Source organism: Glandiceps talaboti, chromosome 2 (genome assembly GCF_964340395.1).
Source record: "Glandiceps talaboti chromosome 2, keGlaTala1.1, whole genome shotgun sequence".
Taxonomy (NCBI): Eukaryota; Metazoa; Hemichordata; class Enteropneusta; family Spengelidae; genus Glandiceps; species Glandiceps talaboti.
The window spans coordinates 24,295,728-24,318,316 of record NC_135550.1 but is presented as its reverse complement, the minus strand read 5'-3'; the positions used below and the strand labels follow the sequence as shown (position 1 = coordinate 24,318,316).

Here is a 22,589-nt window from a genome sequence, read left to right as displayed (position 1 = left end):
TGCAATTCCGATGATTAATTAAACGCAAATTTCAAAATATCTCTGCTTCATTGAGTAATTGTAGGCCATTTGATTGTTTTTCAGCGTAGTAAAAGAATTTTTAGTAACAACATGGAAAACTCGAGAACTTTCCGAAAGCTTCCGAGTGTATTTGTCTCTCGTCTATGGTCAGTGGAGGTAAAATCTAATAAACACACACTCTCAAAGCCGTCCATGCTTGTCAGAAATAATCTGAAAATGTAATATTTAAAAACAATTTTCATGTCTCGAGACCGTAAGAAACGTGATCATTTTGGTAACATAATTAAGTGGACGTCTTCTAAGGGCAAATGATTCGCTGAATATCGCAAGGATGTGGAATCAATGGACAAACCCACAGCAGCAGGCGGCGGTGCCGCAGCAGCCGCCAGCTCAGCAGCAGCAATATTATCATCAACAATATCAACAAATGTACAGTGGTGGATGGCCACAACAACCGCCACCTAGTACACCTGCGCCTATGGTAAATCCTGCTCCAACTGTAAATGCTCCAGGGAGTGAACCACCCGATACACAAGATGTAGGTATTTGTAGAGGAAAGAGTCATGAAATTTATATGCGATGCATTTGTCTCGTGCACAAAACGTTCGACTTTCGTATAAATTGCGCCCTCCCATGATAATTCATTCTTGGAAATATTCACAGGATATCTGGGTATATCCATACAGTACCACCGAGCATGATCCTTGGCAACTGACTCTGAGTACGGAGTCAGGTATGATCGAACAAATGCTACATCTGCTGCTGGACAAAATTCGAATAGGTGGATGTGAGACAAGTCTGCCTTGCAAACTTGTCTCACAATTATGCCTTATCTGCCAAAAATACTGAACATTTCCTAACTTTGGCATTATAAATTACCAAAAAACCTACAAAAGTAACCTACCGATCCCATCAAAATCAGCAAAAGTAGCAATGCACCACAGCATTTTGAAATGTGTAGTACATGGTATGTAAAGCGAGATCACGCCGAAGACATGAGCAGGATTTCAGCATCATACCCCATACTACCCATTTACAAATGCAGACGTATGTTTCTACTTTTGAAGACTCTTTAATTAATGTTGGAGTTAGGAAATGTCTTATTTTTTGGCAGGTAACATGTCAATAGTAGAAAAATCCACTCAACTTTGCAATGATCTGCATGCATCTATTTGAGTTTGTCCAGCAGAAATTTTAGCGTTTGTTTCAAGTTTACACCCTGGAATGAAAAAAGCTAAAAAAAAAAAGAACCCTCAAATGCAAAACTGATGCTACAATTATTGCAGCTACATGTATCAGAAATCTTGAGGCCCTTGAACTTTTGGTGACTGTGTATTCATTTATAATGAGAGATTGCTAAGGGTTTAGCACAAAGTTCAGGAGGGAAAACTGGTCGAGTAAATTGGATAGATTTCCATACATGTGTGTAGTGCAATGATATTGATTTCATGCCCTGGTAAAACATCCTGGGGTAGCTCGCTCACCTTTGTCGAAAACACAGTTCTGACATCTCATTCATTTATTTGCATTATAACATTACATATGTACATACATATTTATGGATGTGCAGAATTGAAATGTCTGTGGAGGACTCAACATCTCAGCACTTGTTCAATCATGAATGGCAGCAAAACAACTGTATTTGGTAATCACTGTAATGGTGATGTTTTAGTGGCAAAGTGTCTTCATTACATGTATTTAGCAAAAGGCCAGTTAGATTTCTGCAAGGGTTTTAATATATGGAAACCTCTCATGATGACATAACATGCATCAGTGGACTAAAACTTGTTGATTACTGTCAGAACATGCAATTTCAAATTCAGTGTACCACATTTTGACAGGCATTCAACATAACATAAGTTCACCAAACTGAACCCTGCGATCCAGTGGTTTTTGGTATTGGATTGTGTAGACAACTTATGGGTTTGATGTGGCCTTGTTTCAGATACGGAAAATTATACTTTACCTGCAAAATAAGAACTGTGTGCATATCCAAGCCAAATTATGTCACTGGAGAGGTTCCGATGATTTGAATTTTATTGCAGTAAGAAAGAATGTTAACCATGAAACCCACCAATGATATTAAGTGAGGTGGAATTGATTCAGAATAAGTATCTGATCATTTTTTTCATTCAACAGGTTGACAAAGAAGCAACCAGACTACAGCAGCTGCAACAACAAGCAGCACAATGGCAACAGCAAAGACAGTGGATGGAATATCAGCAGGGTTTGATGCAAAAGCAATATGAACAAATGTGGGGACAGATGTACCAACAGCAGAACATGTGGGCCCAGTATCAGCAACAACAGTATTTACAGACAGTATCACTGGTATGCAAGAATTTCAACTCTTTGTATGCGACTTTGAACTAGTAAATCTGCAATGTAATCTGTTTAGAAATGTGCATGAAGCTCAGAGTCCAAGAAATTAAGATATCACATATGCAATTTTGTTATTATTATTAATATTATTATTATTATTACAGGATTTACACAATCATATGGTTTTTTTTAATACAAAGTTTCAGTGAAATTTTCTCTTCTAATTTGATTTTAAAAATTCAATTACAGAATGAATTAGAACAGCAGTATGAACAAGTTCGACAACAAATTCAGCAATGGCAGAAACAGTTTGATGATTGGAAGGAACAACATAAAGAGCATCCAAATAAAGAGCAATTTGATCAGTATGAACAACAGTGGCAACAGTGGCAACAACAAATGCAGACTTTACAAGAACAACAGAGACATTACATTGAGGTGAAACGGAATGAGAAACAGGGGCTAAGCAATACTAATGATCAAAAAGGTTCCAAACAGTCTTGGGATGAGCAAAAGTTTGGTTCTGAAGGTCCATCTGGGGCTGTGCCTCCTGCGCCACACCAACTCGCTCAACAGGATCATGGGTTACCAGGTGGACCAAAACAACAAGGAGAAAGATTTGAAAGACCTCCTCAAACACCTCAAAATCAGCCAAGGGGTTTTAATCAGGTTGATAACAGAGGCCAAGGTCAAGGTCCTAGATTTGATGGACCCCGTTTTCCAGGTCCAAGAGGTGATTTTAAAGGGCCTCCACTTGAAGAACAAAGATTCAGAGGACCTGGTCCTGATGGGTTTAGAGGACCACCAGGTCCTGAAGGACAACGATTTAGGGGGCCGGGTCCTGATGGATTTAGAGGACCACCAGGTCCTGAAGGACAGAGGTTTAGAGGACCTGGTCGTGGTGGTGGACAGCGATTTCGTGGGCCTCCACCTGATAACTTATCACATGGTAATCAAGATGAACCCAGATTTAGAGGTCCTGGCCACGACACACGGTTTCCTGGACCAGGTAGGGGTGGTCGTCAGGGTGGCGCAGGTCCTAGGTTTGGTGGCCCAAGATTTGATGCATCATATAATGAAGAGGAGTCAGAGATTGAAGGTGATTTTGAAACTAGTGATCTTCCTGGTTTTAAAGGTTCTGTAGAAAATGTCTCACCTCAAAGTGGAAGATTTAAAGGAATGAGTGAACAGGGACCCATGCATGATGACCATCATCCTGATGATAATGAAGCTGGTGATAGATTTCATGGTCCTGAACACGGTGGGCCATTTAGAGAAAAAAGACTTCCAGGCAGACCTTTTCCTGGTCAAACTAATGAAGAGAGATTTAAAGATGAGTTTAATAAAGATCGATTTCAGGGAGGTGAAGGTGAATTCAGTGGTCGACTACATGAAGACAAAGGCAAAGATGGGCCAAGATTTGGTGGGCCAAGAAATGATGCAGAATACCATGACCAGGAACATCAATTTGGAAATCAAGGACCCAGGTTCAGGGGCCCCAGGTTCAATGCACCACATCATGGAGGTCCAAGATTTGGTGGACCCCCACCTGGTGATGGGGGAAGAGGATTCAGAGGTCCAAGACCAGGAGTACCATATCATGCAGATGATAGACCTGGTGGTCCACCACATAGTTACCAAGGTGTTAGGGGACCAAGGCCTGGTCCACCATCCAGGGGCCCAAGACTGGGTGCACCTTTCCGTGGGGAACCACAGGCTGATGGGCCAAGATTTAGTGGGCCTGGGGAACCACGACCTGATGGGCCAAGATTTAGTGGACCTGGGGAACCACGGCCTGATGGGCCAAGATTTAGTGGACCTGGGGAACCACGACCTGGTGGGCCAAGATTTAGTGGACCTGGGGAACCACGACCTGATGGGCCAAGATTTAGTGGACCTGGGGAACCACGACCTGATGGGCCAAGATTTAGTGGACCTGGGGAACCACGACCTGGTGGGCCAAGATTTAGTGGACCTGTGGAACCACGACCTGGTGGGCCAAGATTTAGTGGACCTGGGGAATCACGACCTGATGGGCCAAGATTTAGTGGACCTGGGGAACCACGACCTGGTGGTCCAAGATTTAGTGGCCCTGTGGAACCACGACCTGGTGGGCCAAGATTTAGTAGACCTGGGGAACCACAATCTGGTGGGCCAAGATTTAGTGGGCCAAGGCCAGGCATGCTTCATCAAGGAGAAGAGAGATTTGATGCAGGTCGTCTTGGACCTGAAGGAAGAGACAAGCAATATCCAATGCAGAGACCTAGAGACCCAACAAAAGAAGAGCAATCATTTGATGGCCCAGAAAAAGTTAATCACTCTAGTGAAGAACAAGCAACTTCTGGTAAACCAATGGCACTCATGGATTTAAAGTTAGCGCCACCTAGGAAGCAAAATCAGGATGGTGAAGAAACTGAGAAGGGAGACAGTGGGAATACCATCAGTAAGGAAGAACCATCAAAACAACAGAATCGGAACATTCAAAATGAAAGACCACCTAAACAATTGCCACATGGACACCAAGAAAATAAGAGTCAGTTGCCTGGAGAGAAACTACCAGAAGGACTGAAAGCCTCCCACATGGGTGGTGTCCAAAGGCCTCCAATCAAGCATCAGGAACAGTTCCAAGGAAGAAGATTACCACCACCACCTCCCCCTCCACCAAGAAGAGATAAGGTTTGGTCACCACAGACAGCAAGGCAAGTAGAGCAATCTCCTCCACCACCACCACCTCCTCCAAGGACAACTCAAAATCAACAGCCAGTCTCTGCAACTGATGTTGGCCAGTCAAATCAACAGCCTTCACTTTCTAACAGACAGCATAACCTCATCCAAAAAGCTGCTGCAGAACTTGACATCCTACGCACTCAACAGGCACAGTTGCAACAACTAGAGCAGATCCAGAAGTTAAGTACTGCTTCATTGAGCTATATTGGTAAGGGACCCAAAAACCCAAGTTTCAGACAAGAGGATTTAAGCCAAGAATTCAGGGAAGAGGAACAGGCACAACAACGTGAGGAAATGAGAGAGGACTTTAGAGGTCCACCAAGAGATGATAGAGTATTCTATTATGATGAGGATAGGTCAAGAGAACTAGAGCAACATCCTAGAAGAGGAGTACAGGTGTTTGATTATCAGGTAAGCCTGTCAATTCCATGAATTTCCTCAAAGGCTTGTTGTTGGAAATTTGTTCAGCTCAGGTTTGGTGTCAAGTGCCTACTCTTCCCCAATGTGATTAAAAGCTGATGTAGTGAACTTTGCATGATTTCTTTATTTACCTCTATTTCCTACTTTTATTGTCATTTGTTGTTTTTTGTCCTGTGTAATAAAAGTAAGAAGTAAATAGAGAAATCGCACCAAGTTCTCTACATCAGATTTTCATCAGATTGATTCTTCCCAAACTTTTAGAATGATATATATAATGTAGATGTAATGTCTGCACTTTGAAACTGCAATGTCAGTTTTCAATGTACCAGAATCCTACATGTATAGTAGCACAGCTAGCAGCCTTTGAGAGTGACCAAATTATCTGAGAATAAATGGCTTATCTGGCATACCATTACCTAATTGGAAGTTATTCAAATGATTCAGATTTCTGTGTTTGTGCTGTTATTTTCTTTTCCTTGTTTGTTTACTTTTGAATTTTTAAGTTTTATACAATGCACTGAAAGTAAATAACAACAATAATAATAATAATAATAAAATGTAATTGCACATTTGAATATGACTTAGATTATATGTCGTTTGAAGTATAATGTATATGCATTTACTCTCAAAACAGGGTGGCCAACCTGTGAGACTTTCAGATGATGGCTATGCAGAACCATTGCCTCATACATCAGATGATTATAGTATGATAGGCTATGGACATGCTGATGAATATGAGTGGTAAGTTAGAAACAAGGGCATGCCCCAGTATTTCAAACTATTGTGTACAGTTACCTTCCTCATGCAAGTTGTTTCATAGTTTTGAGGGGGGGGGGGGGATTGACATAATATGATTTTATTAAAGCTTAAAAACTATCCAATATTGCATAAACAAGGTAGTTTGTGATTAGTATGTTTTGTGTTATGTGCTTTATAACAGGGATATCTCCATGGAAAAAAGGCTAGCCTGGCAAGCCAGTGAAGAGCGTGAGAGATGTCCAGACCCTTACTATGAGATGGAATACGATAAATATGCAAAGAAAATAGAAGAAAAAAGAGGTACTGCAAACTAATTTTAAACTATATAATGATATCATGTGTGATGTCAATTTTAGAAACTTTGAAATGTAGTAGGGTGGTTTTTATTTTTCAGGTAAAAGTGAAAATTAAACAATGGACCGTACTTAATACCGGTACTGTATTGTATACTAGTATACTGTAGTATAAACCTAGACAATTTTGCCACTAGTGTGATTTTTACACAGTCTTCAGCTAGTTCTCAAAGACTAATTTTTACCAATTACCAGACTGGTACATTCTGTTCATGTACAAGGTATTTTAGTCACTACTTATTTTTGCATTTTTTATTTCCAGTGAAATAAGCAAAAAGAAGTCTTCAGTGAAAATTTCCAGGTTTACAGGACTCATGATAATATTGAAACCCTGAATGTTACGTTTTGTTCATGCATGTATTTTTCCCTAAGGCGATTAATCTTGTTAGGTTTTAAGTATTGTTTTCCTTTGTTTTGAAGCGGAGGTATGGGCAAACATGCATCAACCCAAAGAGAGTGCCTTCAAAACATCAGAGACTGTAGAAGAGATTGAATATGGACATGGTCAACATGCACCTTTGGGGAGAGAGATTGAAGTTGACATCTACTTACGAGAAAGAGATCAACGTTTCAATGAAAATAAAAAAGACTTTGAAAAAATTTTACCAGGTAGGTTGATCGGAAAGCTGATACATAGGTGATGACTGTAGATTATCATGTGATGAAGTCTGGAGTAAATGTGGACATTATGAGATTAGGTGCAACCATGTGTAATTTAGTAATATTAGGTGCAACACATCTTATTGTGGGTTGGATGTGAAGTAAGTTTAAGAATGCAATATGTATTAATTTCTACAAAGCATTTGAATGAGTGTTTTTTTGTAAGCTTTCATTAAGTCATACCTTTGTGGAAAATCAAATAGCAAAAAAGACAGCTCTTTCCCTTTGGATAACGTTCAGCTTAAGGAAATTTTATATAATAGCAGAAACTTTTTTTTGACATGTATAAATGTGTTGCTTGCTGGATCGCCATTCAACTTGATCAGTCAAAATTATTCCAAAAGTGTTACATTTTACTGTACAACGGGCTTTGGAATAGGGAGAGAGCCTGTAGACACCAGAAAACATGGATTATGGTCGATGCCATTCTATTCTGGTTTATAGTGTTCTTAAAGTTACTGTCTTGTTGTATTCAAAAGTAAAATTATATGAAAGGTTTTTCAGCCTATGTACACTCCATAAATGTACTCATTCTTCACTAAATTCTTCGTAAGTTTAGATATATGTATCTGTGTATTACTTATACATGCGTTTTACTCAATTGTATTTGTTAGAGTGGTAAATTGGTAAACCTAGCTTAGCTCCCAAGTATTTTACCAGGATTCCCCACTCAAGTTATCATACATTGTATGGAAATATTTCACCAGATTTCCCTCCTCTCTTACTGGGGTTTCCAAACTTTAGCAAAAATAGTACTACTTAGTAATGTGTTGTGTATTTTGTTTTTCTGTAGCCCAGTATCGTGACTATGGGCATGGCAAGAGTACAGAGGGCAAGGAAGACAGAGATAGAGATTTATACTTGGATGACAGGAGGGAAAGAGCTAGGGATGACAGAGAAAGAAATTTGGGCAGTGAACATAGAGAACCAGATACAAGACGAGAACGTGACACAAGCAGGGAAAGGAGCAGAGATAGGGAAAGACAAAGAGATAGAGATTGGGACCGAGAAAAAGACAGAAGTTGGGATAGAGACAGAAGATGGACCAGGGACAGGGATTGGGATAGAGAGAGAGACAGGGAAAGGGATAGAGACTGGGCCAGGGACAGAGATTTGGAAAGGGGTAGAGATGCAGATAGAGAGAGGGATAGGGAGTATGATCGTGACCGTGAAAGAAGCCGAGATCGAGGCCAGCACAGTCCTGACAGAGATAGATACCACCAAGAACGTCGTGATCCGGAGAGATCAGAAAGGGACAGATACAGAAGAGATGACAAGTAAGATTTCTTTTTGATAACATTGTTTGAGATTGAACATTTTGAATAGTGTTAGGTTTAATACTGGGTGAAAATAATCAAAGAACAATACTGGTTGCAAGGTAGAGTGAATAGCAAAGCAGTTGTATGTTTGATTTGGTTACCAACTCATTTGTCGTAAGAGATATTTTCAGATTTACTTTGATAAACTAGTTTATTTGGGAAGACATTGGAATTTTATTTGGGATGACTAGTATCTACCACATAGTGTGGATTTTGATTTGTAAAATTTTGCTTAAATTAAGGTAGCCTTGAAAATTAGCACAACTAAGTACATGTACTTTGTGTAGAATTCATCATTTACATATTGCTTTATTTCAGGTATGACTATGAGCGCAGTCGAGACTCTGGTGATAGTTATAATAACGGTGCTGGCAGTTCTTCCATTTATTCATTGTCTTTGCAACTAGACAGACAGCAGTATGTGCCATCACCACCCGTCCCTCAGAAGAAAGAAGATCTCCGAATTCCTGGTGAGACTGTGTTAATAGAGAATATTCTGAACAATCCAGGCAGGAAACATAGACCCAAACAAATTGTCATCATATTCAGAGGCCCTCCAGGAAGTGGAAAGACGTATGTCTCAAAACTTGTCAAGGTAAGGGAAAAATGAGTAATTTTAATGTTGTAGATGTCACAACAAAGAAGGCTGCGGCAGAATTGTTGCAAGGACTAGTTCAGGCCTAGCAACATGTTGGGGGGGGGGGGGGATAAAATGTATTGTTAATGGGCAGTCATGTAGAATTGGCACAGGTACTACACATTGGGTTAGTAAAATAAAAATCATGAAACTGATGAACATTCAACACTCAATAAAAATTTAGATTTTAGGCTGCAAAATATACAGAAAAAATCATCACATGAATATATATTTCACACTTTTGTAATGTTGATGGTTTAAATGTAATGGTACAAACTTGAAGTGATAAATTTGAGTTACAATGAGTGTGGCAGTTATATGGGGAATACAATGAATGGGGGACAGGTTGATAAATTTATTGTTATGATGACAACATCACGGTCTGTGCTGAGTAAAGCATTGCAGTGATTACATCTGTTGAATTGCTCTGAACAGTAAATTTAAATTACCCCCTTGAAGTCCTAAGTCTGAGTATCCAGAAAGGTTTATGCATTCTTTTTAATGTTTTGTGTACAAATTACCAGGATAGGGAAGCCAAAATGAGTGGCAACAATCCCAGAATGCTTTGTCTGGATGATTATTTCATGACTGAAGTTGAGAAAACTGAGAGAGATCCAGACACTGGCAAAAAGGTCACAGTTCAGGTTAGTAAAAACCTTGGTGTAGTAGTCTTTATGAACTTATGAGAACAATGATAACTTTGCGCTTATGAAATTTTGTTGTAAAGCCAAATCTATGAATCTGTGTATAACATAAACAGACTAGTATTTAACATTATTTTCAACCACTTGAAAAGTATACATTGAATAATTTAAAAAAAACAAAAAACTTTCAGAAATGATTGAGAGCCCATTGAGAAAGATAATTTGACAAGTTTATTGTTATGATGACAACATCACGGTCTGTGCTGAGTATTGCATTGCAGTGATTACATCTGTTGAATTGCTCTGAACAATAAACTGACAGTTGCTTGATGGACACCTCTTATGGAAGCATGTTTTATGCTTTGTAGTCACTATAAGGATTGTGTTGATGGTTTCAGTTATGTAATGTATTGCGCTCCTGAAAAATATTCCCAAATTTGTTGGTATTACTTTTGTACTGTTTATTTCTCCGAGTACATCTAGCTAAATTGGCCTGTGTTTCCTGCATATTTTACCTCTTCGCTGTTCGTTGAATGTATAGCAAAGATTGTATGTTCAACAAGATTGGCTTCGTTAGCTGTCTTTTGCCAAAATATGAAGATTCAGCAAAACCACAAATAGTGTTCAGTGTGATCTATTTTCACCACAATCTAGTAAGTTGTCTTTCATAACGAGGTGACCTATCAAAAAATGATGTTTGTTTCATTGTCATCAGTCTATAACTCTAGGTCAGTGTATCAATAGTGTATATTTGAGTTGAGTTCTCACTTTGTTATCAGGTATTGGAGTATGAATATGAGGTAGAAATGGAGGAAGCTTATCGCACTAGTCTCTTTAAAGCATACAAGAAAACAATCGATGATGGTTTCTTTGATTTTGTTTTGGTGGATGCCATCAATCAAAAAGTGAAACACTTTGAACAGTTCTATAACTATGGGAGACAGAAAAACTTTGAGGTAAGATTACACTGAAAAGTCTATTAATGTATGCATATAATCAACATAATATAAATGAATGATTGAAGATTGGGAATAAATTGTGATGGTTATGGTGCCTAGTATGGAAATTCCATCAGTTCAGTCACATTTGTTGAGAAATGAAAGAACCATATATCAGAGTAGTAATATCGTAACATATTGAGTTTCTCATGTAGGTAATCGATGTGTGGTAACGGTTGCCATAGTGACCCTGTATTAAGTGGAATTTATCATACCTATAATGGGGTTTTTGAGAAATATAATCACAGCATATGTTCATGACATATGGTACAGCCTCTTGTCTGCAATGTAATTCTGATTTCCAACTGCTTTCTGTAAGCCGAGATAGTATAGACATACACATTTGACTTAAAGTGAATTGAAAATATTTAATGATAAACAGTTATAACAGATGAATGAATAACACTTTATTGTATTGTACTGACATCTGGTAATATAGATAAAGTTAGGATAAAGTTATTATTATTATTATTATTATTGCTATTATAGTAATACTGAAGCTATTTTTATTCCAAGGTGTATGTTGCTGAATTGAAAGCAGATGCCCAAACCTGTTCAAAGAAGAATATTCATGACCGCAAAGTTGGTGAAATTCAAAAGGTAATCATAGCAACTATTATATTATCAGGGGTCAAAATAATGAAAACAATTCACTTGCCCACAGGATAACTAGAAAATAAAAAGTGCTTGTACATAAAGTGGGTATTTTTGCAGCCAATACATATTCACTGATCACATTTTTTTTTTTGGGGGGGGGGGATTTGTCAAAAAAATCACTTTGAAAGTTCCTGCAGGTACAGAAGTAGTCATTGTGTGGAGATCTCTGATTGATAACCATGAGAAATTCTACTTGTCTCTTGGGTCAAGCACTTTTTAAAACCGTTTGCCAAAGCCTTTCGATCACATGCCCGGGACAGTTAAAGGGTCATTATTTTGAGCCCTGATTATTCCCCAGTTTTATTATTAAAACTCCCATCTATCTATCATACTAATAACTTATATAACTTTAATCCTCCAAATAAAACAAATGATGGTTATCATGACAACATAATTGATATGGAAATCTTTATGACGTGCATATTTATCAATATGAATGTGGTTTTATGGTTGTTTGACAGATGATTGATAATTGGGATGAAACACCCATCCATCATCCAAAGTTGGATATGAGGTCTTTGATACAAGATGATGCCATCATAGAGGTAAGTGAATACTTGTTAATTTATATCGATAAACAGATGTCAACAGTGACATGGATTGTCAGTAGCTGTACAAGTATCAATGCAAAAACAGATACGAGAAAGTTGGGACAAAGTTGAATAGTGTAAATGTGATGTCCCTCAGAGAGATCTTGAAGATCGATAATGAGAAAAATCTCCAGAGTGATAAAGTAGATTAGTATTCCTGTCACTGTGCTGTGGTTAGAGTTATGTCCTAGGTATATAATGTACTAATGCTAACAAGACATATGCACCCCAATATTGTTAGTGACTGGTACTATCGAAACATATTTTCAGATTATTGAAAATGGACACTGGGAATTCAAATTGCAATATGGAAGGGGTTTAAAGTGTGAAAAGGGTCATTTTATATACGACCAAATATGTTAAAATTCTTACCATGTTTAATGTCACATCATTGAACACTTGTGTGACTTACAATTATGCTGTCTTGTTCAGGTTGAAATGGAAGACTTTGATGAAGAAGCTGAAGCAGCAAAGAAGAAAAAAGAGGAGGAAGCTGCAGCAAAGAAAAATGATTCTGATGATAAAGAAGATGACGATTTGGTAGGCACCGTATGGTCATTTGGATTGCATTGTAACAAGGAGAGAACAAAATGGAAGATCATGTTTTCACCATTTCCCTCCAGGATTTAAACATTTCAAATAGTTGTCAAAATGTGACTGAACAAAAAATGTTTATATGACAGTGAGCAAATTGCAGTCATGTACAAGATCTACATAAGCGTGAGTTTGAAAAAAGAAGGGGAAAAAAGGATAAAAGTAAAAGAAAAACTATGCGAGAAAATTTTCCAATTTGTTCCTCCTTCATCTGACTTTTAACATTACAGCATGCAGGTAAGTTGGGTCAGTATGGTTTCCTGTACTATTGTGGACTGGACTGGATGTTAACCAGATGTGAGTACAAACGTGTTTACATCAGTTTGGGGTATAACTTACCTTTTTTCAACAGCAAATACAGGTAGGTAAGTCACTTCCCCATGGAGAAGAAGTGGAGCAGATGGACTAAAGAGAAGAGGAGAATTGTGAGTAACACCATTTAATGTAGTTTGGTTGTTTTACAAATACTTTATAGTGTAGTTAAAGTCAATATGTTCCCTGACCCCATGGAAGTTTATAACATACGATGGACTGTGGTTACAAGGTATGTTACAAAGATATTGCAAGTGTATTAGGATTATTTTAACATTTATTAATCAGAAATGTAATAAAAATGGGGGGGGGGGGGGGGGGGGGGGCAACTTGAAAGTAGAGATGCAGAGATATGAGGTAAGTTTAAGTGTTGTAGATGGTAGACACTGGTAAACACACGGTGTTGTGGTATGTGTTCAATTTTTTGATGAATGGCCACCCAGGTTTTTAAAAATAATGTTTAACCCTGTTGATAGATTTTGAAGAGGGATTAGTGAAAAAAAGACAACGCAAATAGGGAAAAGGGATGTTTTATGTACATGCGTATGTACTTGTAGATAGAATAATTATTTTGGTCTGACACGGCAAGTACATTTATGTACACATGAGCTCTTATATTGTGTTTTTAAATGCTGTTAAAGATGTGTAATTTTAGAAGAATTTGTCATCACCTTGATGACATACAAGTGGTTGCTGTTGTTGAAATCGTCCCAGATAATTCTTCATCTATTGCTCTTCTTTAATAAAGTTGCAAAGCTCATCGTCTAGTTTCTCCTTAGCTTGACTATCACAAACAAACAGGTGCTGTGTTATCCTGTTGAAGATGCAGTAGTTTTGTGATGTTTCGTTCAAAGGGCACTGAGAGCAATGTATCAGAATGTTAGACAGAAATTTGTTCTTTTCATTGGTTTTGGTGCCCTGTTAAAATTATATCTCATTTGCAAGATTATCTATGAATTCTACCAGGTACCAAGCAAGAGCCGCTGGGAGGATGCATCAGAAGGGAAGCTAGGTAAGTCATCTATACAAGTTTGTTCACCTATTAAACACAGCAAAAGAAAACTTTGAAATTACAAGTTGACGCAACAATTAGAGTAGATACTTATAAACTACATGTATCAACTCACATGCTCAAGACGTGTTGCAGTGTCCAAATACTAAATTCAGTTGTACATGTACAACCCACTGTTACATAGCATCTCAGTTCCGTTTTTCATCTGAAACATTCAGGGTCCATAACTCATTTGACAAGTTCTGGCATTTATTTTGTCCACGTTTAAACATACCGTAATAGGTCCTCAAAAACTTGGGGGGGGGGGGGGGGGGGTGCATTTGAGTGTGAATTATTCTGTTTTTTCTGGAACTTTAATAGTAAGCTCATTGATCAGTTTTGTAATTTGGAAGTCGTAGTATGAACTGCCAAAAATCACGATCACAGACAGATGACAAAATAAATGAAAAAAGGGCGATGCAACCAGTGACAAGTAGCTACAGCTATTCTGTCAGAAATGACAAATAACGACATAAAACTGACAATTTCCTATTGACTGACTTACAGAGAACTACATCAAACATAATAAAAATGACAAAACCCATAAAAAGCAAATTACAAAATGTATACTGAAACATTTAATACCAAACATAATGAAAGTGTGGGCCTTTATGAGATTATCTGAGTGTAACATATAAAACTGCTGGTAGTATTCTGTTCACTGAAACATACTTCATCATCATTATCTGCTGGCAGCACTCAACTATCAATCACACAGTCTGACATTTATATACCAAGTATAAATAATTCAGTGACAATTTGTCAAACTTAAAAACCTGATCATTGATATTGTTTATCAGTTGAATTATTTATAAAGACATTTCAAAGAGATCTGTCTGTTCGTGATAAAGATTAAGCATTGTTCAGGGAGTAGAAAACTCTTGTCAAGTTTGTAGACAGTTTAAAACCTCTTAAAAGCTCAAAATACTAAACCCCTAATCAAAACTTGAGATATACTGGCATGAAACTGTCCTCACTTATATATTGACTGTTATAGCGGATAAATATTTGTGTCATGAAACTAGTTTTCCCAGTCCCTGCTTCAGTTTATCAGTGGAACAATTGTTACTTCATGATTATGAACATCTGCCATGACAAATCATCATATTTTGATAGTTGATAGGCTGGCTCTCAGTGTTACACGTCATGCATGCCAGATCAAATTTACTTTAACATAGACATGTTGAATCTCCTGTTTACATATATAACAGGAGTTTCAAAATAATTTTCTCAATAAGTCTGGTGTCGGAATGGTGTAATGTGAAAGATTGAGTACAGACTTGATTTGAAGTATTGCATATTTAATGAGTATGTGGGATTTGGTACACTTCTGGTATGAAAAAACTGTAAAATGTGTGGTCGAAAGGTATTCCTATCACTGGATGTTGTACCAGTCTCACTCATTATTGTAGTATATAGTGTGTCTATCCAATTATAAGCATTCGCCCACTTCTAATACCCTCTTTCTGACTTGAGCCATGTCTGAGAATGTTATCATTTGTTTATAAGCCTATCCCCAAGGCAACAAAATAAAAATAGAGAACACAGTATTTGACTGTCATTTCACCATTAGAGATATGTCCTTCCAACTACTGTAGTAGTTGTTGTCCATTGTTAATATCTGATATGCAGATATGTTTCATGGTGAAACTTGAACTCAAACCAAACTTGACCAATTGGGAAACTCCTGAAAATGCATGGTTGACCACCACAGCGGTGTTTCGAGACAGTGAGGAAGTGTGATAAAATTGCCATTTGATTTCTCAAATGGCATAGAATGGGAAAGTGGTAATGCGCTACTTACATGTAGCCTCCTGTGCTGTCACTCTTCTACAAGAAATGAACAAGTTAAAAGACAGACATATATACATGTCATCAAGCAGTGCGATGTCATATTTCCGCTACAAAGTGAGAATTGAAATCATCAATAGTTCAAAATTGTAGTAAACAGTATCAGATAGCAGTGTGGTCACAGATCTTGTATCTTGTTTTCACTCACCAACAATTCCCCCAACATTACTTGTTTTTTACCCCTTAACCACACCACTTTAATAAAAGCATAGATAAAAAAATAGTGTAAGTAGTACCACCTTATATAGATTTCAAATCTGTTAAAGCTGTGTATGAAAAATCACCTTATTGAGTTGACTTAACAAAAAGTACTTCTCATTGCATGTACATAGATTTTCAAAATTATGTGATCATGGTAAATGGCTGAGTGAAAACAGTTTGAGAAGGAGTACTGCCCTTTAATACAACATACCGGGTATATCCATTTGAAGATATTTAATTATTTTGAATAAAGGACTTATGAATAACAACAAGCTTCTTGATTCAGTGACATGAAAATGTCTTTATTAGCCCATTGCTTTAGTTGGAAAACTGTTTTAGACTCAGATTCTTGATTTTGAGGATGTCATGAGATGATTCCGAGCTTGAATGTCTGAATTATTCTCAAGGTGACATCTTTTGATGGTAGAACTACTGAAGTGAACCATCACAAGGAATCCATGTAGTGCCATGGTTCATTTGAACCGTGCTCAAATTTCACCCGTACCGCCAAGCTTGCTATCGATGCGTGCATGTTCCGTCTAGCTTTCGCGATGCTATGGCCGTTTACATCAAACTGTTCTTGTTTTTGTCCGTTGCGGCCCGTTCTCGCTGTCGGTTGTTACGTACGCGACAAGTGTGTATGTATTTTGTCGTGACTTCACCAATTTTCAATGCGTTGAAGTTGATCAAGGTCTTTTAAAATAGAACAATATGACCAAGGTATACGTTAAGAAATACCCAACATATAGTGTTTTATTGTGTAAGAGTAAGAAATCTTACCATTTTTGTGCTATTTTTGGTATTTGTTGATTTGATGATATCCAGTAGAACACAATTATATGAATTAGAATCTTTTCTATTGTTGATGTACTTAATTAACTTTTAACTGGCTTTAGTCCAGTAGTGAAGATAGCCAAACAACTTGAATACAGTGTTTTTTTTAAGACTTTTCAGATTCATGTAATCTTTCTATAAATGTTGATTTATTGTTGAGTAACCCAAGCAAAAAGAGTAAAGGATTAATGGTTTGTTATGTACTTCTTGAACTTTTCAGATAAGTTAGATGGAGTCCGTTATTATGGTAAACGGAAAAGAGAAGATACTGTAGCACAGAGGATAGGAGACTATCTCCAACTACCTGATGACTACAATGAGAGGTCAGAATCGGAGTCAGGAAAGAAACGAGTAAGTTAACTTTAAAACCGACCACCCAAAGTGGATTTCATTCCAGCCATTTACAGAAAATAGTGACTTTAGCTGTGTGTGTGTGTGTGTGTGTGTGTGTGTGTGTATGTGTGTGTGTGTGTGTGTGTGTGTGTGTGTGTGTGTGTGTGTGTGTGTGTGTGTCTGTGTGTCTGTGTGTGTGTCTGTGTCTGTGTGCGTGTGTCTGTGTCTGTGTCTGTGTCTGTGTGTACATGCCTACATCCAGGTTAGCATGACTGATACTGTGAAGACGATCATTGGTCTATTTCTGATTATTCATTGTATCTGTTTGTTTTTTGTCCAGGTTAGATGGGCTGATATTGAGGAAAGAAAAGATCAAGAGAAGAAGAGAGCTTTAGGATTTATAGTTGGACAGACTGATTGGGAGAAGATAACAGATGATTCCTATGCTGACAAAGCTCTCAATAGAACAAAACTCTTTTAATAGTCAAACTATTTTTAGAAGGTAAGTAAATTGGTCAAGTGTCTGTTCGATTACTGCCCATCGGGAAAAAAAAGAAGACAAGACAACTCAAGAGAGTCATGATCAAGATATATAGGTTGGGAAAATGTTAGATAATTGAGGTTACTACCAAAATTAAGAGAGAGTATAGAGTTTCAATACGATGGCATGATGTTTTTACTTCTAACAGCATTTTTGTTATGAATGAGGCAAACAAAATACAAACACTGATACAGTGATAACGTGCACACATAAAATGATAACATTTTTCTCCTTGTGAACACAAATCAACATCACTGTCTGATGAGGCAAGGAAGATATAAACACATAACTTTGTGTCAGTGGCAGTATTTTGTTAGCTCCGCTGTCAGCGAAAGCTGAAAGCGTAGCTTTAGGTATAGGTGGGTATTGAGGTATAGAGAGTAGAGTGAATCATAGGTGTCCGTCAAACTTTTATATCTTCACTATCTACTCCGAAAGTGACAGTCGGAATTCTTCGATATTTGGTGTGCATGTTCCCTGGGGGGAGGCTATTCAGATTTGTTCATGCCAAGTTGATCTGTGCCATTTTCAATTTCTAATGATTTTTTTCCCAAAAATGACATTTTCATCAACTCCTCATAAACTTTAAGTCAGATTGCTTTGATATGTGGTGTGTTGATGCACAGAGGGTACCTTACTTAGATTTGTTAATTTCAAGTCAGCACGTCTTCTCTCCTATTTTTTATGATTTTTTTTTTGAAATTTGAAAAAAAAATGAATATGTTAATGAGTATAATGACCGACGCCATATTGGAAATCACTCCGCGAGACTTTAGGTAAAGTGCAACTTTTCAAAAGACACTATTGACGTCAAACAAGCAATGTAATATGTGCTATAGTCTTAATTCTACGCATTGTGCGCCCAAATGACAAATATTTGTTCGAAAAAGGGTTGTAAACTTCAAATCCAATTCTCCATCCACCCCTCCTACAGAATGGTTCATTCCAGTATATGCACCTCCCTCATGATCAAGTTTGAATGCCTGTGAACTGAAGTGTATGGGACGATTTTTGACAGAGTCAGTCGTCAATAAAAACGATAATACTCTTTCTAAAATTACCACATTTTGAAAGGGAAAGTACTTTGTGGGTGGTTCATTTATGGAGTTTTGTTTTTGTACGATCAATATTGGTGGCAAAATTACAGCGTCAAAATTGCCGATGTGGTAGTTCCGTACGGCGACAATCTCAAGTACCCGGATGTACGAGGGACTAACCCGGAAGCAAGTCGTTGCCAGCCGTACGTTACAGTGTTAACATCGTCCGAGAAATCGCTGTGTTCAGAATGTCATTATTCACAGAATTGTTTCTTTCGAGTGAAAACCCGTCTTGAATTGTATAACTCTAACAAATGAAGACATGTCAAGTTATATTTTGAAAGTTGTATCGCTAGTTTCATGAGTTTGAGACGATTTGCTCACGTACTAACGAGGCTTGGACCTTACTCCAGTTCAGCGGGAAGTTTAGCCAGTCCGATAATTCTTTCTGGTTTAGTTTACAACACTTTTGATCACACAGATTTTGTTTTTGTGATGAAAAGAAATTTAAAAAAAGATCACTTCAACCATTTCGTTGTGTTTTCTTTATGAAAGGTAATCGAACATGAACGAGTGTTACCACTGTAACCAGGAGGGTCTATGCTGTAACGTATAGCAAGGGTTCGACATACACGTACACGCTATCCCGCGAGTCGAGTAACTTTCTGTGATAGGTATATTAGTAGGGAGCTCAGAATTCAAACCACCGGCTATATGATGAATTCACGGTCATAGTAAAATTCATTTGATTTTTAATTTGCTATTTTGACCAACTCCGGTTGTCTATTCGCGATAAAATTACGATTAGTTTGGAAACGGGGTAGATTTTCTATGATTTCGTGTCATAAAAGCATGTGTTGTGTAGTTTTCGAAAAGCACACCCGGTGGGAAAGTCGCCCAACAGGCGATCTCGCGCCATTGCTGTACTACGTGGCACTTTATTCTGGCGGGGTGTCTCTTGAAAACGGGAATAGCGAAGGATGAGCCAATCAAGTGAGACCTTTCAAATGTAGCTAATATTATAGCCAATAAAATTAGTTGTACGATGATTTGTGTATAATAAGGGTAAGGCTGGCCTCTACACTGTACTGGCCACGTTCAACGGAAGTAAGTGAAGCTCAATCATAACAATGGTGGCTGTCAAAATCGAAGACGCGATTTGACCGTGTTGTTATTTCAGTGAGTTTATTCAGCAAGAAAACAACGTGTTCTATGTTTTTGTACTTCCTACATGATGTGATGATCGTTTTTTTACCGGTACAACTTACAGCCTACAATGAAAATGCTAACTTAGTTAGTAACACTGACACGGTACGATTCCGTGTTCCGTGTTCATGTTTTGGGGCACATTTCTAAATACGCGAAACCAGTTATTGAATGTGTAGTGGATATTGATATTCAGTTTGAAAAATTAAAATCCTGAACTTTATTTTGCGAACGGTTTTGTCATTTCTTAGTAATTATAGGGCCGACTGTATCACGTTTAACGTTTATGTCAACCCGGAAGTACGTAGACACGAAAATAGACGAAGTGACTTGTACATGTAATTAGTAACAAAATTTTGCTGTAACTGCTGGTAACCTTCAAATTTATTTATTTTTATGTTGTAAATACATTCTAATATGCACTAAGGACAACACTATAAAGACTTGCTCCATGGGAAGGTAATTTTTTGTCTTTTAAAAATGCAATAGTTAGATCAATGTGTACCAGAAATGTTATGAGCTAGAAATAAGACCACATAACATCTTATTACCCCCCCCCCCCCCAATTAAGACAAACTACTCACAGAAAGCAACAAAAAAGAGAAGAAGCTCCAAAACATAAAAAAGAGAATAAAATTACAGTAATGAGTTGATGATGCACAAACAACTACAAAGAAATAGACCGTTCAATTACAACACACGGTTTGAAATAAATATGGGTTTTGGAAAAGTGAATTAGAAGTTGAGCAAAAACTAAGAGAGATGAAGAGCCTAAGTGAACAAGCGAAAGCACTTAAAGATAGGACCACCAGATTTTTTGCAGGACTACTACGTTATCAATTTTACTAGTCCTGTGGGATAGTGACTTTTTTACTCCAGTGTCGAACCCTGTCAATGGCTGAGAATGACTCTCTTTCGGGTACTTGGGGATTGTCGCCGTACGGAAACTAAGATGGCGATTAATACATTTCTTCCCTATATATATATCTACTACAACTAGTACAAGTTGAATGTTGTTGACTTGGTAAATTTGTTAGAAAATTGAAATTAAAATTGCCTCAAAATTATTTTAGATCCCTAGTTTATTTCATTCATCATTAAAATTTTCCAGGGTTAAAGCTGTAAGACACTGGAATTATTTATAGCCAACCTCAAAATCCTCTTTTTTTTCTTTTTCTTGTGTGCATTTCCCAGTCATTTTTTTCTGAGATTTTGTGCAATTTTTCATAACTGTAGATTTTTGTTATAAAATGGTGACTATGGTATAAAAGTACAATACATGGGCCAACTTCTGTGTAAAATGTGTTTTATAGTGAGACATCATATGAAACCACTAACCACTTTATTGCATCGCTAAAACAAAACTGCATAGTAAAGAGCTGAAGAACTGAACCACTTCTACATGTCACCAAAATAAAAAATAAAATAAAATAAAAAAACAGCGGAGCTATTCTGACCGATAGGTCGCTTGTTTGTGTAATACGTTACCATAAAAACCCAACCATTGTGCCACCTTATTGAAACTCTATACTCTCTCTTAATTTTGGTAGTAACTCTTGACAGATGCTTCATAGGACAAAATCCCCTTAGTGTGTTAAGAAGCTATAACTGTCCAAACTAATGTAACAACTACAAAAATAACAAATAGCAGCTAATGAAAATGTGTGAAGCTTCAAAAATATGTGTACAGGTTAACTACTGTCAAGGACTTCCATATATAGGACCAAAGTACCAAAATGAACAATGCCAATGTGTTGTATGACAAGAAAGTATTCTTTTTTTCCAGGTGTTTATCTACAAATAACACATTGAGGAAAGGATGTGATCAACTCAACTCAACAGTGTTTGTGTGTTGTGGATGTGGATGATGTGGACAACATTAGAGAAAAACTGAACTGTTTCCACTTCAACTTTGGATAGAGTCAACTTCTGTTTGCACTTCCACCTAGAGTCAGCTTATTGAAGCATGTGTTCCATGAGCACTGCCTTGTTTCATGTGACTATGGAAAGGAACAAACAAAAATTGATATTTTTATGACTTCACAGTGCAGTAATCCTTGATAGCTTATTCAATATTAAGGAATACACAGTATTCATGTGTTTGGAGTTTCGTATCAATGTGTTTCATCATGTACTTGGTCTGTGCTACTCCAACCACCAGCGCTACAGGAAAGACAATTCCTTTGTGAAGCGATTTAGACGAGAGGACATGTTGAAATTACTGATCTTTTTATCTATACTACTAGCTTCTTTTTGGCAACTATCATTTATCTTCAATGATTTTTAAATGTTTACATTATATAAAGTCGTAAGTTTACTGTGAAACTTAGCAACATTACTGCCAGAGATTGCTGTAAATATGTCCCAAAGTTGTTAACTTTTCCTTGTTGATGAGCCTTCTCGGAAAGCATACAAGACCTTTCAGTGTGGAATATTGAATAGTGCAAGTTTGAAATTGACACAAGTACTTACTATTTGAGCTTCATGTGTTAGGATAATGTTATACCTCAATTGCAAAATAT

At 37.4% G+C, this 22,589-nt stretch overlaps 1 protein-coding gene across 1 annotated transcript; it reads left to right on the top strand.

Moving 5' to 3' along the window:
• The first annotated feature begins 166 nt into the window (after positions 1-166).
• LOC144453752 (uncharacterized) lies at positions 167-21,935 on the top strand. Its single transcript, XM_078145095.1, has 17 exons — positions 167-559; positions 2,161-2,352; positions 2,593-5,481; positions 6,125-6,231; positions 6,431-6,549; positions 7,023-7,211; positions 8,056-8,539; positions 8,900-9,176; positions 9,743-9,862; positions 10,642-10,818; positions 11,377-11,460; positions 11,979-12,062; positions 12,540-12,647; positions 13,980-14,025; positions 17,171-17,301; positions 17,624-17,785; positions 21,854-21,935. Exons 1-16 carry the CDS (start codon positions 353-355, stop codon positions 17,762-17,764), a joined length of 5,355 nt encoding a protein of 1,784 aa, XP_078001221.1. The 5' UTR covers positions 167-352; the 3' UTR covers positions 17,765-17,785; positions 21,854-21,935.
• Positions 21,936-22,589: the final 654 nt, after the last annotated feature.